We start from the raw sequence: 18,584 nt of genomic DNA, 5'->3' as shown, positions 1-18,584 counted from the left end.
AAGAAAAAGATATTGTTTTCTTATCAGGAATATAATAAAAATCAGCTTCCACTGTACATTCCAGTCCAAACTTCATCATATTGGACGTCATCAATGTCCAGAGGACCTTTTATTCAAATATTTCTGAGGACCACAGATACAATACCCCGTTCAAAACTAAAAGGTATCAGTGGGGAAAATTCTGGATGTGAGTCAGAAAATCTGGATTCAAGTCCTGGCTTTACCACCTAAAAGCTCTTTTGACAGTAAGTGATAATCTCACTGAGCCAATTTCTTTAACCACAAAAGACATGGAGATTACAAATGATCTGCCCAATCTGCATCTTATGAGTGTTGTGAGATTCAAACAGAGAATGTCTGTGGAAAGTGTCCCATAAAGTGCAGAAGTACATGATGGAATATTGTGGGCCCAGCCTTCAAAGAATAAAATAGGAGCTTTTTGACAATCTCAAAAGAAATAGTACCTAATATAGTACAGTGAGGAAGCTGACCAGAATACTGATATTCCTCAAACATTTTGCTAATTTTGAAACACACAATATGCCTTCAAATCCTTCCCTGTGTAAAAAGTACTTATTTTCTAATGAACTATTAAGTGTGTTTGTTTCCATCCTGCCAGGCATCTAGCATCACAGTGGACACAATGAGCACATAGCATCAGCCCTTGGGCGGCCCACAGCTGCAAGGGTGTTCCAGGGGCAGGCTCCAGATAGTACGGGACTCAAACACAGCAGAAACCAGAGAGAGGCAATGACTCATACAACTATTTGGAGACCCTCTCAAAGAACCACAGACTTAAAAATACACCATTTCCCTCCTATACTCCAGGCAAGAGAAGACCAGAAAATCGTAATGTATTTTAGCTTTATTGGAGACATAGTACAGTAGACAGACAGGTAGACAAACACATGCCTTATAAAATATACATTCTCATGTGTGAGAAAATATAAATAGATACTAGGGAAGGACCACACGGAACAACTTGGCTTATAACTCTCTTTTGGTACGTCTAGTACCAGGGCTGCTCAGACTGACGTCCTCTGATGGGAGAAAGGGGAAACAGAAGAAATAGTAGGTAGAAATAGTCTATGGATCAAGAGGCCACTTTAAGTAGCCAAGAGATATTCCAAGAGCACTTGACCACCTGATGATCAATTCTCTTTCAAAACAGTTGGGAGTTGATAAAAGATCACTTTACTCTTTATATCTAAAAACAGGCTCAAATCAAGTTGTTTTTTCATCATCATCCCACCCCACCCATTGGTGGAGATTATTAGGACTGCTAAGAAACACTCAACACACAACTTTGGAGCACGTCCAAATATTATTCTCAGTGACACACAGACGCACCCACATGCATGCACACAGACACACACATATATCCCTACACACACATATATCCCTACCTCTTATTACCCACAAAATCTTCAGATGATTCGTGGGCTTGCAGGTGTTGTTTTGTATGGAGCAGCTTGTAATGTTATCTCTTAATTTAGAACTTAAGTTATTTTTGTCAACAAATCAGGCAGTTATCCAAAAAAGAAAAAAAAAATGAAGGCTAACTGATGTTGGTTTAGACTGTACTCTAAACAAAACAGTTCTAAGTTAGAAGCAGGAGGGGAGGACATCTGCCAGACTAAACTGGGAAAGAGAACATATCATAGAAGAATGAGACATTCCCTGCATTTTTGTTGCCAAAAATCTCAGCTCAACCTTGTAAGGCCCACACAATTACCTCTGTAATCTGCATTAAGAAGCAAACTCAGAAATGGAGCACATAGCAAAAAATTGCAGTATATTTACTTCTGTTGCTCCATTACCTCCTGGAATTTCTGTGGACTTTTTAAAAAATTTTATTTATCTATTCATGAGAAACAGAGACAGAGAGAGGCAGACACACAGGCAGAGGGAGAAGAGGCTCCATGCAGGGAGCTTGATGTGGGACTCAATCCTGGGTCCCCAGGATCACAGATCCTGGGCTGAAGGTGGCACTAAACCGCTGAGCCACCCGGGCTGCCCAATTTCTGTGGATATTAAACTGATTGGAAAAGGCTAGAACACACTTGAGTTATATACTGGGTGAAAGGCTAAACACCACAATTCCAACCCCATTCCAACTGGAGTCCTGCTAAGAAGAAACAGGAATAAAAATTAAAGAGTAAAAAGGAGGGTTATAATACATTATATAGGTTATTAAAGTTTTTATTATGGTAATGCCATTTGTGTAACTAGTTATAGACTTTCGATAAGCCCAGACTTTCATGTTTTCAGCCATTAACCCGGAAGAGGCTCCTTCTGTTAACCAAAAACCAAAAATCTTTAGCTGAAAAAAATTTCTTAAGTGCTCTATACTTATTGCATATAAAGGATTTTGAAGGAAAAAAGTTTTAGAACTGTTGGATTGCTTCTAGAAATTTCCAATGATAAAACTGAGACCCAAAAGTCATCTTGCTCATTCCATTCTCAATGTAGACATTTCTTCAATGCTACTAAGATGATTATTTAGCCTCCATGTGTACTTTTCCCACAAAATGCTGATTATTCTAATTATCGGACAAACCTGTTGGAGAATTAATTTATACAGAATCACTGGCAAGTGTATACTGCACCTCCCTGTTAAGTTCTGCCCCACAGAACAAGGGCAGACATAACCCATCCTCAGGAATAGAGAGTGACTAATCCTGTTTCTTGGCAACACTTTAAGTAATTAAAGGCTTTAATCATATCTCCCATCTTTTAGGAAAATAGGTAACAGAGTCTATGCTGCTTGACATCTTACTGTTGCTTTTACAGCACCACCATGGGCAGTGAGAAGGCAACTATTTTTAAATATGAAAGTTACCTTTCAGAAAAATACACATAAAACACTGTGAGAGGGCACATTAGAGGGTTTCTGATACTTCGAATCCCATAGAGCAACCTGTACAACTAGGGAAAGTGCTTTAGAAGCTGCTGAATGAATGACAGAAAGCCAAAGGCTTGGGTGTAGACCATGTGCCAGTAGGGTGTGAGTTAAAGAAGATGCTATTTCTTCCAGGTAGACTTGAAGAATCAGCCTGAGAAGGGCACAAATTAAGAGGATTTATGTAACCCTACCGATATGAGATTACCACTGGGTGAGGGGCAGAGTATTTCTCTTGGCATCTTAGTTTGCCTTGCTTGCAATGTCCCTGATTAAAGAGGCAGACATCACATTGCTGGGAAAACACTGATGAGCCACTAACCCTGTTTACAGTAGAGGGAAAAATCACTGCTTGGTCAAAAACATATGCAATAATGAAAAACTTCAGGAATTTCTTCTCCTAAGATTAGAATTTATTACATTTATTTTTATTTTTTTAAGACCTGGGGCAGGCTCTTCACGTTTAAACAAACTCTGGACTAGTCTTTTAGTTACTTCAGCAAGCTAAGGGCATCTGGAAGGACATCTCAGTCATTTGAGTTGACATTAGAGAGAAACTGGTCATTCAGGAGACCAGATTCTGACAGTCATAGGAGGAGCAGGACCACTGCTAGAGCAGAGGCAGCACTCCTGTCGTCTAAGTTTCCTAGAACATTGGTTCACAGCCTGCTTTGCAGTCCTGTCACCCATGACAGCTAATGTTCACCTGCAGCCTCGCTCTAACTACACCTTTTCATTCAAGAAAAGTTCGTCAGAATTTGAGTGAAAGGAGAGGAAAGTCACAAGATAACCTGTATGAGTGGATACATTTGAAAGGTAAGGGGTCGCAAGCTAGCTGCAAATCAGTCACTGCACCCCTCAACTGATTCTGCTGCTCTGGCATGTGGCAGCATTAGCATTCAGACCTGCTGCTCTAGAGAGCAATCGGTAGTTTCCATCGGGTCAAGATTCCTTGTTTACTGAGATGGTTTCAAAACAGAATAGCTCTTCTCCTCCTGAGTATTTCTTACACTGTCCCTCCTACTATAGAGGAAGTGAATCTGGCTCAAGTCAGAGTAAGCAACATCACTCTTGTTACTCTAACAAACATTTCATGAAAGCAGCTTTTTATTAGAGTAGCATAATCCTCCTTGGTTCCTGGAGGGATCACAGATTCACAGAATGTTACAGCTGGAAAGGGCTTAAGAGCATCTAGCAGAATGCCCTCATTTCATAAATGAGAAAATCAGGCTGAGAAGACACTTGCCCCTGATTGCACAGCCAGTAAGGAGCAGAGCTGGGAACAAAATCAGGTCTCCTGATTCCAAGTCAGTCCTGTACAGATTACAGTACAACCTAGTAAGGAAGAAGAGGAACCACAAGTTGAGAAGATAGGAAAATAGTGATATTTAAGAAGTTCAAAGTAAAAATAAACAGAGGCCGACAGTTTAAAAAAGCAAAGAGAGAATGGCTTGGTGGTACAAAACAGCTAAAGTGATGCGACTGCCTATAGGAGAAAAAGCTAAGATTGAAAACTAGTATGCAATTCAACTTTCTGGCAAAAAGGAAAGATATGTGAGTCTAGAGCCCCTGAAATGCACAATAACTAAGAAAGAGATATTTTCATTTAAATGATGCAAGTTATCCAGTATGCGACTGGTACTCACTAGATTGAGAGGACAGAATCTGATAGCCTAGGTAAGGAAATCTGAAAGCACAAAGAAAAAAAAGAACTTCAGTCCTTTACATTCTAGGAGAGTGTTAAATCCTTTGTTTTACATAAAGCTTTTCCTATCAGAAATTCAAGAGAACTTTTTGGCTGAAATAATCACTTGTATAAAACAAGGAAAACACTAAAGCTTTAGAGTATAAGCATTTGTGCATATTTGACTTACTCCCCAAAGCACTCTTCCCTTCTTAAGATACACTGTGCCTTGGTAGAAGAGATATAAAAAAATAAAAAATAAAAGTAAAAAAACAGAAAAGAAGCAATCTTTGGTTTCCTCATCAACTAAGTACTTTGCTGAAAGAAGATATTCCCAAAGGAAATTTTCCTTTGTCCATGTGCACATGACTATGACAAGACTGCTAGGCTTTTGAGTCTTTTTATGCTAGAAAAGTAATATTATCTGGCACTTGTAAACGGATGGTAAATGACTAAATGAATTTTTAGTTATGAAGAAAGTGGTTAATTACACCAAGACTGTGTGTTTATGTGTATGAAATCAAAATCACTAAGTATCCTGCCTCTATACATATACTCCTTAACAAACACATTTTTAAAACTTTAAACAAAGTTTTTAGGTTCACTAAACCACATTATACAAATTCTGTGGTCTGAGAAGCTGTTGTCAATATTATAACTGGATATTATATATAATTTTGGCATATCAAAAATATTTACAATGCATTGACATATAGTCAATGAATACAAAAATTATTTATAAATATACATATATTTACAATGGGATCCCTGGGTGACAGGGATAAAAAAAAAATAATCATTCACAAGAATACAAAACCCCTTGATGTGGTAACAGTTGATCAAGCCTGGAATTCTTGTCAAAGACCTTGAATATCAAAGCGCCAGTCTCAATTAGATGCTTAAAACCACTGAAGAATCCCAGACACACTTCCCAGAGGGCTCCAGAGTTATTTCTGTTCCTTGGAAGACACTAGAACAGTGATGTTTTCTCAGAATCATTCTGCAGGTTGAGACAACCCAGCATGTTAAGCAGCAATAAAGACTCTCCCTAATAGGCAACACACAGCTGGGCACATCCCTTGTGGAACCATCAGGAAGCACGTTTGTCCTGTATTTTCCTTTGCCGTGCTGCACACATTTTATTAGATATACCCATTTCTGTCAGCCGTCTCCCGTTCTTCATCAGGAGTAAGCCCAAACAAATGCCTGGCCCACCCTGGTGGGGTCAGATGTAATTGTAGGCAGGGTAAAGCAAATGCTGACTCTAGGGTTTCTTCTGAACTCTGAGGTAGTAAATACAAAATTAACTAACTTGAGTCTTTGCTCAGATTTCATTCTGGAGTGAGTTTCATGTGCCCTCTCCACCATCCTGAATGTTCCGAGTCCTACTAAAATCAAAAGTGTGGTCGTGCAACCTGTAACAGGGCATGGGAGAAGTGGAACAGTCTGGGCCACTCTCTGCCAGACCTTCATTTTGATGGAGTTGTGGTCGCTCAAGGACTGGCTGCTGGGAAAACGGAGGATGAGGCAGGCCTAGTTCTTTGCTTATGTTCCACAGAGGCCGCTGCAATGTTTCTGAGAATGAAAGACAATAATCAATGGCAAATGGAAGTTCAAAATTAATGGTTTAAAACTTAATTATTTTTTATTCAAATCCCCCCAGAAATAGATACCCAATATTCCTTAAATAAGGACATTGAGAGCAAATACATACTCCCATCTTCTTAGCTACATTTAACAAAAGGAAACAAAACAGAACCTGGAACCATGGTATTTCAAGACCTTCGACTCAGCAATCTTAACCAATTATTTACTGAAACCATGCAATACATCCTCCACTTTCATCTATTATTAGTGGTTCTGCTGCTAAAATTTAAAAATAAAATTCTTCAGACACGTGGAAACAAACTAAAATAGTATCCATACTGTAGTGAAAGTTGCATGATACAGACAAAAATCACTGATTCAACACAGCCTTTACAGCTTTAAATAACAAATGCATATGTTAAAAAAATTGTTTTAAGAATAAACTATTTCCCTCCAGCTTCTAGAATGCCAATAATTCTAACAACAAAATAATAACACAAAGCAGCAATTTTAAATTAGATTATGTGTACTTTGGTTTCAAAAATATGCATTTCTCATTCACCCTATCTACTGCAGTGGTGTGTGAGCTCTTTCCCCAAATAATATTTGCTGAAAGCTATAATAAATTCATGGGGATGCATTTTGGAAAAAGTTAGGCAAACATTCTGGAAACAAATGCTCAGAAATAAAAACAAAACCCATGTGAAAAGTAAGGTAGGGCAGGGTTTCTTAAGCTTTAACACACATACAAATAACTTGGGGATCTTGTTAAAGACTCTGGTTCACTGGGTCTAGGGTGGGAACCTTGATCTGCCTTTCTAACAAGCTCCTAGGTAATGTTGAAGCTGAGACCACACTCTGAGTAGTAAGGAGCTAGAGCACTCCAGGTAGGAATGAGCAATGCACCAAAGCACTCATATGCTGATTTCCTCAGTTATAGACCAAATTAGTAATTAAGCTATCCCCTACTGTTAGGAAAAGGATGCACTGCATTTTTGGTTCTACTTAAAGTCTTTTTACGTGTTACCCTTTTAGGACATGGAACACGGGTTTAAGTGTTGGCGCACTTCTTTCATAGACACTGAACTTTAAAGACAAGGGACTTAACTTCAGTGAGCAACAGTACACTTTTCTCTGATGTGTGCCCTCTTTAGAAATCTTTGGTCTCTTAATCAAGAACAAGAGAGCACATCCTAAAAGTCCCACGTCAGATCATTTATTCCTGCTAGAACCATCCCTGGAAGCATCTGTAGTCCTCACTTGCACCCGATTTCCTGTGCTTTCCCATTTTAGATCAACAGGAAGGTGACAACTGACGAAAAACCTGGACAGGAAGACCCGTTCAGTAGTGTCCTTCAGGGTTTGGAAAGAGTTTTGTTTTACTGACTGAGTTGTTACCAAATGCCTCATCTGCACAATGTGACATGTGTTTCTTTTCTTGGGTCATGTGGAAGAGCAGCCACTATCCCACAATTGCTTCCCCACTTCTGGCCCTGGATTATAATGCCTCACAGACGAAAGCAAACACTGGCTAAGTGATACTGATGTTCAATATTTACCTGATAGAACAGTAACCAAATCATTTTTACACCTGCTCAGTAAAAACCTCCACCAGGGCAGCCCCAGTGGCGCAGCAGTTTAGCGCTGCCTGCAGCCCAGGGTGTGATCCCGGAGACCCTGGATTGAGTCCCATGTCAGGCTCTCTGCATGGAGCCTGCTTCTCCCTCTGCCTGTGTCTCTGACTCTTTCTCTCTCTCTGTGTCTCTATGAATAAATAAATAAAATCTTAAAAAAAAAAAACCTCCACCAAATTATATCCTCAGCATTTCCAATCCCCATTATTTAAATAAAGATGGAGGAAAAAATTAATACCTATATGAAGCTTTTTTTAAAGCTTTTTCTATGTGGCTTCTGAATTTTTAAAAGTGTGATCTTGATACTCCCACAGAAGCTGTTTCCATCCTACAGATGCAACTTCTCTATAATTCTAATCTGAAAATCTCTGGCTCTAGTTTACATCAGCTAGCAGGAACTAATTACTCTATTATACCAATTTGTTTGCTTCCTGTCAAATCAGAGTGCTACTTATATGACAGAAGGAAAAATCAAGTAGGTGAGAGTAAAAACAAAAATAAACAAAAAACACTGTGCCCTTTACCACTGCTCATCTGTGTGGAGGGAAGTTTCTTCTCATTTATCCTCTCATGGTTGGTGGGAAAGGAAGCCATCTCTCTGTCTGCTACCAATATCAGGCTCTCCAGGGTAGGGGCATCTTGGGGAGGATGTGCCAAGTATGTCTCCTTGGGCATCTGGACCATGAGGTTGGACAGTGTTTGATCTAGAACATCTTCCTCAGCAATATAGGTGTATGGGCAGTATTCTCTGGTCCTGGAGTAGATATTGGCATTGTCATAGCAATCGGAGCAAATAACCCGGGTACCAGTGCCACCTGATAACAACACAGGAAAGAATCCTTCAGTTAAGGAGTCAGCTTTGCTGATCACCAGTTTTCTTCACCAGCTATGACCATTATCACACTAGCTGGCATCAATTCAGCACTTACTCGATAAATCAGGTAAAGTGTCAAGGTCTTTCTGTGAATTAACAAATTTAATCCTTATAGCATCCCTATGAGGTAGGTACTATTATCTTCATTTTACAGATGGGATAACTACAACACAGAGAAATTAGGGAACTTGCTCAAAGACAAAGCTGAAATCTGAACTCAGGCACTCTGGCTCCAGAGCCCAATGCTCTTGAATGCTACATCAAACTATCGCTGTCCAGTCTGGATAAGATCATGCCCAAATCAAGGGAACGAAGACATGGCTGCACTGTGCTACAAGACACATGTTCGGCTTAAGCAAACTAAAGCAGAGAACAAGGAATTATGATGACTTCACTTCACAAAACCTGCATTAGTTTCATGAGCCAAGGGGTTAAGCAACACTCATTGCTAAGAGTTCCCCTAGAGGAAGCCTCTGATGGCCAAGAGCCCGGCCTAACACATGTGAGTAGTCTGGCAGAAGTAAAGTTTAATAAGGAGCTCCCAGGACTGTTACGTGCTTTGAAAACTGCTAAAAGAGAGAAAAGACAGTGAGAAATAAAAGAGCAAGCAACTTACTCTTGATCACGCAACGGTGTTAGAACCCGAAGTTAGTTTGACCCAGAAGGCAGTGTTCTTTCCCACCAATTTCAAAGAGTAGAGGCATTTAAAGATTCTTTTAAAAGTCAGAAGTACCCTTCTTTCCATGGAAAGCCAAAATAAAATCCAATCTATCCATTAAACAGATAAATTCTGTTAATGCTCAGCCTAAAAAAAAATCTCTGTACAAATAGAAAAGGCCTTTCATTTATACAGTATTTGAAGTAGTACACTGATTTGTTGAAAGGATCTGTGAGAATCTTGAGAAGTGCTTTATAAAATACTGCTTCTTTATTTTAAAAATGACAAAGTTAAAGCTCAGATTTGAGTAACTTGTTCATGGTCCCAGAGCTGGAAGCAGGAACTAGGAATCAAACCCAATTCTTCTATCCCTAGTTCACCTCCCTGAGTTCTGTCACTCCCTGTGGGAAGGGAGGAATGGGGGAGAGAAATAGTACTGAGAAGTTGGGTTCATTTAATTAGGAAATTTTGTATCTCCTCGAAGTTCTCCAACATATACTGAGAATCATCACTGCCTTTTAAACTTCAGTGAGTAGCACCTGTCAGGAGACACAAACCTCTCCTGGATATGGTCTGAAGAATACTCATGCCTTAAAAAAATAAGACACCTCAAAAGAGTTTCTAGAGCATCTCCTTCTCACAAGAATACTTCGGTTTGGGAGTGTTGCTGGGTATACCAATCCTTTGTTTTGGGATGTGTTTCTCCTTTCTGTCAGATGATCTTCTCTGTTAAGACTTAAGTCAACTTCCATCTGATTTTGCATGGAGCCAAATGTTTTCACTGAGTATCTTACTTTGGAATGTTGCCTCAGGGGGTTGCTGGCTGAGTGGCTCAGTCAGGTGAGCATTTGCCTTCAGCTCAGGTCGGATCAAGGCCCTCATCAGGCTCCCTGCTCAGCAGGCTGCCTGCTTCTCCCCCTCCCTCTGCTGCTCCCCCTGCTTGTTCTCACTCTCTCTCTCTCTCTCAAATAAATAAGTAAAATATATTTTTAAAAAAATTTTGCCGGGGCACTGGAGTGACTCAGTAGTTGAGCGTCTGCCTTTGGCTCAGGTCATGATCCTGGGGTCCTGGGATCGAGTCCCACATCAGGCTTCCCCTGAATGGGGCCTGTGTCTCTACCCTGTGTGTGTCTCTCTCATGAATAAATAAAATCTTAAAAAAAAAATGTTGCCTCAGGTTAGTGGGGAATACCATACACTGAAAAATAAACTCAAAAGAATAGGTGGTAACCGTAAGCATATACAACCAAGAGTCCTTACTTACCATCAGTGCCCTTGTGTAAATATCCATTAGCAGGAGGCATAAGTTGCTGATGACTGCCTGCCTCAGAGTGGCTGTAGCCTTCCTGTGGCTCCGACAGTGTTCCTTGGGAAGACAAGTAGCTGGGAATGTCTGCAGGCAGATTAAGCTCCTCTGTAAAAGAGAGATCTGTAACTTTCAAATAAAGTCAGGCAACACTCGGAAGACTATTGTGCAAATGTGCTTCACTCTGATACATCTACTGGCCAGGAAATGTTATGCACCTAGGAACTCAACAGGTCTTAGAATTTCCCCAAAAAACTATTTCTCGCTGAAATTCTTTTCAAAGTTTCATTTTAAAAGTACTATTAAAAGAGGCAAGACCTAATGTCTGAAATCTTATCCATACACATACTTTCACAATCTATTGACAGAGCCTCTTCTCTTTCAGGATTTCAGGGGAGGGGTATGAAAGATTGATCCCAGTCAGAAGGGCTCCATTCTTCCCCCACAGAGAAGCTAGGATGGAAATGAGCTTTAGGCATTAAAGAAAAAAGGTGCACATGTAATGTGTTTATAAGAGCAAAGTTTTGGGGCACTGTCTATAAATTCTTCAAATTATTCATCAGAGAGGTTCCATTATACCAAGGAAGTAGGACATTTTTTTTTTTTTAATTTTTTTTTTTTTATTTATTTATGATAGTCACAGAGAGAGAGAGAGGCAGAGACACAGGCGGAGGGAGAAGCAGGCTCCATGCACCGGGAGCCCGACGTGGGATTCGATCCCGGGTCTCCAGGATCGCGCCCTGAGCCAAAGGCAGGCGCCAAACCGCTGCGCCACCCAGGGATCCCGGAAGTAGGACATTTTAACAGAAAACTCCTCCTACCACACATAAAGTGTCAAAGTTCATAGCTTTTTATATTTTACAATAAATCCTATACTACGTTCCTGACTCAAGTACAAGCCATAGGTGTCAACTGGGTACCACTCACCTGTGTTTGTGATACTATAGTCTTCATTCTTCCTTCTCATGTGGTAAATAACAATGACCCAGATCAAAGAGGTGCCCACAACACAGCAAACCACAACAATGATGACAATGCCAACTGTGGTCCAGCCATCATCTTCATGCCCAATGCTACTCTGGGAAGAGTCACAATTGGGGGATGAAATGACATTTAGGTAAATGTGACCACGTTCTGTCCCAAGGGTATTAGACATAATGCAGGTATATTTCCCTGCATCTTCCAGGCCAGCATCAACAATGATGAGAAGCTGATTTGCTGCAGCAAAGAAGTGCCGTTCTGTCACCAGCAGTGGCCCGTCATCTTTGGTCCAGTTGAGGCGAGGGGAAGGACTCCCTCCAGCTATGCACTGTAATACTGCAGTTTCACCTCGGGTTACTGTCTTGTCCTCCAGGGGTCTGATAAATGAGGGTGTCTCTAAGAGAGAGAAAGATGCATAAAAAAACCATGTTAAACAGTTTTATTTCTTAAATCCTACTGAATTAGATAAATGAGGTGACCATGCAATAAATAAGCACTTTCAGGGGTGCCTGGCTGGCTCAGTGGGTTAAGTGGCCAACTCTGGATTTCAGCTCTGGTCATAATCTTATGGTCCTGGGATCAAGCACTGCATTGGACTCCACACGATGCAGGGAGTCTGCATGAGATTCTCTCTCTCTCCCTTTTCCCCTCTCACTTCTCTAAATAAATCTTTAGAAAAAATAAGTAAGCACTTTCATATACTTGTGGGAAGATTAAAAGTCAGTGTTTTAGAAACACAAAAGCCTAAAAAATCTTATCCACTAATTCCACCTTGGGCAAGCTATCCTAAACAAGGAAGTCAAAGATTTATACACGAAGATATTTATTCTGAAATTAGTTGTAATTTTTAAAAATAAAGGAAAAAGATCTTTAAATCTAGCAGAAGGAGTAAGTAAACCATGGTACAGGCACATGACAGTTTTTGAAGACTTAATGACAGAATAACCATTGTAAAGTAATATTATTTCAGAGGAAAAAAAATAGTTATACAAAATTACATGAAAATGTGTTTTGAAAAGTCCAGAATATGCCAAAATCTTTAACAGTGTTTCAATGACTTTCCCTTTTTCTAATTTTCTATACATTCTAAGTTTTTAAAACACTTATTCTTCTGATTACACAAGTAAATAACACAAACCAAAAAACTTAAAAAACCTAACATTCAGGGGAATGGAGAAAGCAGAATCTGCCCTTAATTTGAGTCCCATGAAAAGCATTCTCATAAGAAAAAAAAAAAATTGGCTTGTCAGAGGAACTCTTTAGGGAAAAGACATTTTATTTTACCAGAACACAGGATCAAAAAAAAGGAGCACATTGGAAGGAGAACAGGAAATCTAACCAGAGGATGGTCATTTTTTGTATGTCAAATTAAAAAAAAAAAAAATGAACTAGGGGAAAAACAATTAAATTGTGTGTGAAGCAGTATAAAACAACTGCAAACTCACTGCTGAAAAGCAGAAAAAACATATACGGACTAGAAACCTTCCAGGAGATATAGCAGGATAAATGGATTTGAGTGTCCAATTCATGTGATAAAGATCTCTAATTCTGCCATCACTACTTCCCCAGACTTCAGTTATCTGACCACTAATATCCCAGGCTGACATAACCCTTGCACATACTGGCAAAATATGGTGACAAAGATATAAGGATGACAACTAAAGTCTCAAACTTAGACTTTTTGCCATTAAGACCAGAGGAGCCCCTTAATAAAAAGGCTCCAACGAAATCAGGGACCCACGGGGTAGTACACATACCTAATACTGTGAGTGAGGCATTTGCAGAGAGACCCCCAGCTATGTTCTGTGCCATGCAGCTATAGATTCCCATGTCTTCTATTTTCACGTTGGCAATGAAGAAGACATCATCCTCAGGCATGACGTGCATGCGTCTCTCTCGAGCCGCAGGGAAGTCAGTGCCACCATCTTTCTGCCAAGAAATCTGAGGTGCAGGGTGCCCCTCTGCAGCACACTCTAATCTGGCCATGGCACCAGTGCGAATAGTAAGATCCATTGGCGTTTTCAGGAAAGATGGCATCTCTGTTCCAAGAAAGATTATGAAACAAAGTGGGTGGGGTGAGGGGGGAATACACACACACACACACACACACACACACACACACACATGCGCGTTTACATACATACACAAATGAGAGAATCTGTTAGGCAAAATACCAACTGTTACAATACTCTATTTCTTTCAGGCATGCCTTCTGGATTGACAGTAAATCCAACTTCAGAGGCCATCTTTTCTTTCTGAACCTCAGAGTACATGGAGTACGGTGATGACAAACTATCCTAGAACACATGACATGACCTGATCTCTCTGATGGGGAGAGGAAAGGCAGGAGGCCACAAACCTTTCTGAACTCTGTATTTTAGAACCCACTATTTATTACAACTCTCTTATTTAAGAGACTAAACAGTGCTTTCCAAACTAACATCTACAGAGCTGTCATGACAAATGAATGCTAAAGAAATTTATACCAAAAAAATATATAAATAAAATACAAAACATTTATGCCTTCAAAAAATCTCATAAAACAACAGAGTAAGACATAAGTTAAGTCTTTTGGGTGTACAAAACCTAAAATGTTTTAGTGATTCAATTCGATAGGTGATTGATTAATTAAACTGTTTTGGAGAAGTTCTTTTTTACAATCACAGTGAAGAAGAGCATTAATTGCAAAAATGATTCTGTGTGACTACATTTAGACAATGATAATGATCACTGTACCCAGAAATGTCCTACATACTCTATTACAAAGCCCTGTGAACAGTGTCAGGAATAAATTTCATAGTTTTCAGAACAAGAATTATGATTTTAGAAAGAACAGAGAATTTCAGAAGAATTTTTTCAAAAGCATAAATAACAAGGAAAGCAGCCTATCTTCTAAGGCCATGGAAATCCCCTTTACCTACAACCAATTCATAGCTGGGCAAAACGGTAATCCAGTCTATACATTATTATAGCCCTAAAGACAAAATAGTAAAACTCCCTCCTCAAATGTCAGGCTTAGCCTCATTTTCTTGGCTAAGTGGTTCAAAAACTGAACATGAAAAATCCTTCTAACTATAAAACTATCAGGGAGAATTCCTTACCATTCACAGTCAGTTTGGCTTTATTAGAATAATTAGAACCAAAGTGATTAGTAACGATGCACTGATATTCTCCTTCATCTGTGAAATTCACATTGAAAAGATGTAAGACGCTTGTATATTCTACAGCTTCTCCAGCTTGCTGCTGATAACGAACAAAATTCTCAATATCGATGTCATACAGGATTTCACCATCTTTGCGCCACACAGTAGACATGGGTGAATCACTGCTGCTCACTGCACTGCACGTCAGAGTCACATTCGTGCCTCTTAGAGCAACTGTAGTTTCAGGATGCATTTTTATCTGTGGCTTGAGAAAATCATCTAAGAGAAAAAAATGGAGCAGGAGCCAAGTCATTTATTTATTTTTGCTTCTACAGATTTTGAAACAACGTAAAATTGTTTTGTATGGTTTACAAAATGGCATATTAAGATTGACAGACTACAGGGCTAGAATCCAATTCCTTTTTGTTGAAAGATAAGGAAAATGAGGCCCAAAAGGGTGAAATGACTTTTTCAGAGTCAATGTGAGCTCCCAGCAAAGCCTGGATGAGAACCCAGGTTCTCAGACTTCAAGGTTTAAGCATGCTCTCTACTATCACTTATGGTTACTTATTCTTAGAATGTAGTTAAGTATTACCAGTTACTGGGAAAAAAGAAAAATCTATATTCAAATTTCAAAACAAGTTCTAATCATATTAGCTCTAGTTTATATGTAGAGATTATATATATAAACATATATATAATAATACCTATTATCTTTTTTGTGTCAATATAGAAAATGGCAATTACAAATTTATATTTTACAGGGTGTACTTATTAATAAAACATTAACTTGGGGGTGCCTGGGTGGCTCAGTAGGTTAAGTGTCTGACTCTTGGTTTCAGCTCAGGCCATGATCTTGGTGTCCTGAGATCAGCCCCACATCAGGCTCCATGCTCAAGCAAAGTCTGCTTGTCTCTCTCCCTCTGCTTCTCTCTCTACTCTCTCTCTCTGGAATAAATAAATAAAATCTTTTAAAAAAAATAAAATATCATTTGAACATACTTTGTATGTGTATAACTCCCACCTAAAATAGAAATTACAAACATCTTAAATGTCCAACTGAAGATAGGCTTAGGCCTAGCTAATAAAGTACAGATTCATAAATAATACTATGTAATTATATGTAAAAACAATGTAAGTATTTTGTGGGCTTTAACTTCCAAGTGTTCTAAGTATCTTTAAGTGATTATAAAAACAGATCTGGCAATATATGCGTGTCTAAACAATCAGACACTAGTGATATGCAAGACAGTTACACTGATGTAAAAGTTCTACTGCCTAAAGCTAGGAATCAGTTATTCTACTTCAAAGGAAATTTAAGTGTAAAGGAAAAATGTCTAGGCTGAGAAAGAACAATATAAATACATACTTGAAATTATGAGTAGTGGAATCATGACAACTTTTCATGACTCTCCCCCTACATCCCCCCAAAAAACTCCAAAATTCTGCCATCACTTTAGTCTTAAGAAACTACATCAAAAATAGAAACAACATGAAACCGGTGCATTCATACCTTGCTGGTGACAACATAAACAAGTGCTATCTTTATGGATAATACCTGGTAGTACTTCTTAAGATCAACTTAAAAAATATATGTATTTTTGACTCAGTTATCTTACTGCTGGGTATTTATTCTACAGTTAACAACCCCCTAAAAGGGAAAGGCTTCATTCATAAAGATGCCATTATACTGATATTAAAAATGATCACTGATGAACACACAAAGGAAAAAAACTGCTTATGATGTATTAGGCCAAAGAATACAAAATTTAATCTACACAATATGAGAAGAGAAAAACAGAAAAATGGAAATAGATATGCTAGTTTGAAAGCATTCTGGTTTAATTTTTTTTAAATTCTGTTGTTAAGACAGTAAGTGTGCAACACACATCTTTTATGATCACAACACTATGAAACTAGAAATCAACCATAAGAAAAAAATCTTTAAAAAGCACAACCTATGGAGGTTAAATAACATGCTATTAAGCCATGGAATGGGTCGGGCTACCTGACTGGCTCAGTCAGTAGAGTATTTGACTACTGATCTCAGGGTTCTGAGTTTGAGCCCCATGTTAGGTATAGGGATTACTTAAAAATAAAATTTTTTTTAAGGTTTATCTATTTTAGAGAGAGAAAGAGTACACGTGGGGTGGGGGCAGAGGCAGAAAAAGAGAATCTTTAAGCAGACTCTGCACAGAGCACAGAGCCTGAGTGGGGCTCAATCCCATGACTTCGAGATCCTGAGCTGAAACCAAGAGTCAGACCCCTAACCAACTATGACTCCCAGGTGCCCCCCAAAATAAAACCTTTAAAAATAAATAAAACAATGAATGGGTCAACCAAGAAATCAAAGAAGAAATAAAAAATTACATGAAAACAAATGAAAATGAAGACAGTCCATAATCTCTGGGATGCAGCCAAAAGTGGTTCGAAGAGGAAAGTTTACAGCAATATAGATTTACCTCAGGAAGCAAAAAAAATCTCAAATAAACAACTCACCTTATACCTAATGGAGCTAGAAAAAGAAGAAAATCTAAACCTAGCAAAAGTAAGGAAATAATAAAAACAAGAGCAGAAATAAATGACACAGAAACTAAAATAAAATAGAACAGATCAATGAAACCAGGAGCTTGTTCTTTGAAAAGATCAATAAAATTGATAAACCTCTAAGCAAGATTCATTAAAAAAAAGAGGACTCAAATAAACAAGATTACTAATGAAAAGAAGAGAAATGACAACCAACACCAAAAAAATAAATAATTGTAACAGAATATTATGAAAACCTATGTATCAACAAATTGGACAACTTAGAAGAAATAGATAAATTTCTAGAAACATAACCTACTAAAACTAAAATAGGAATAAACAGAAAATTCGAACAGACCAATTTTTTTTTTTTTTAATTTTTATTTATGATAGGCACACAGTGAGAGAGTGAGAGAGGCAGAGACACAGGCAGAGGCAGAAGCAGGCTCCATGCACCGGGAGCCCGACGTGGGATTCGATCCCGGGTCTCCAGGATCGCGCCCTGGGCCAAAGGCAGGCGCCAAACCACTGCGCCACCCAGGGATCCCCTCGAACAGACCAATTAAGAGCAATGGAATTGATCAATAATCAAAAAACTCTCAAAAAACCAAGTCTAGGACCAGACTGCTTCACAGGTGAATTCTACCAAACATTTAAAGAAAAAAATGATACTCATTCTTCTCAAACTATTCTAAAACATACAAGAGGAAGGAAAACTTCCAAATTCATTCTATGAAGCCAATATCACCCTAATACCAAAACCAGATAAAGACATGGCAGAAAAAAAAGAGAACTACAGGCCAGTATCTCTTATGAATATAGATGCAAAAATCCTCAACAAAATATCAGCAAACTGAATCCAACAATATGTCAAAAAAAAATATACACCCCTATCAAGTGGGATTTATTTCCTAGATGCAAGAGTTGTTTAATATGCACAAAACAATCAATGTGACGCACCATATCAATAACAGAAAGGATAACAATCATATGATCATTTCAACAGATGCAGAAGAGGCATTTGACAAAGTACAACGTCCATGTATGATAAAAATCCTCAAAAAGTAGGTCTAGAGGGAATATATCTCAACATACTAAAGTCCTTATATGAAAAACCCACAGCCAACATCCTACTCAGTGGTGAAAAACTGAGAGCTTTTCCCCTAAGGTCAGGAATCAGACAAGGATGCTCACTCTCACTACTTTTATTCAACATAGTACTGGAAGTCCTAGCCCAGCAATCTGATTACATAAAGAAATAAAAGGCACAATAGGTAAGAAAGAAGTAA

At 38.7% G+C, this 18,584-nt stretch overlaps 1 protein-coding gene across 11 annotated transcripts in view; it reads right to left on the bottom strand.

The window, feature by feature from the left end:
- Positions 1-850: 850 nt before the first annotated feature.
- Positions 851-18,584, bottom strand: part of LRIG2 (leucine rich repeats and immunoglobulin like domains 2) — a 156,403-nt gene continuing 138,669 nt past the window's right edge. For 9 of the 11 annotated variants that reach the window (XM_041756880.1, XM_041756876.1, XM_041756878.1 and 6 more), the window contains 6 exons: positions 14,728-15,048; positions 13,384-13,665; positions 11,573-12,022; positions 10,604-10,753; positions 8,332-8,622; positions 851-6,161 (listed from right to left, as the gene is read on the bottom strand). In XM_041756880.1, coding sequence (XP_041612814.1) covers positions 5,935-6,161; positions 8,332-8,622; positions 10,604-10,753; positions 11,573-12,022; positions 13,384-13,665; positions 14,728-15,048 — 1,721 coding nt within the window. In that variant the 3' untranslated portion in view covers positions 851-5,934. Of the gene's footprint in view, positions 6,162-8,331; positions 8,623-9,297; positions 9,450-10,603; positions 10,754-11,572; positions 12,023-13,383; positions 13,666-14,727; positions 15,049-18,584 lie in introns of those variants that run through there. The other 2 variants (XM_041756886.1, XM_041756882.1) reach the window with 2 other exon arrangements.

Source organism: Vulpes lagopus, chromosome 5 (genome assembly GCF_018345385.1).
Source record: "Vulpes lagopus strain Blue_001 chromosome 5, ASM1834538v1, whole genome shotgun sequence".
NCBI lineage: Eukaryota > Metazoa > Chordata > Mammalia > Carnivora > Canidae > Vulpes > Vulpes lagopus.
The sequence above is the reverse complement of the archived record's forward strand: the minus strand, read 5'-3'. Positions and strand labels throughout refer to the sequence as shown.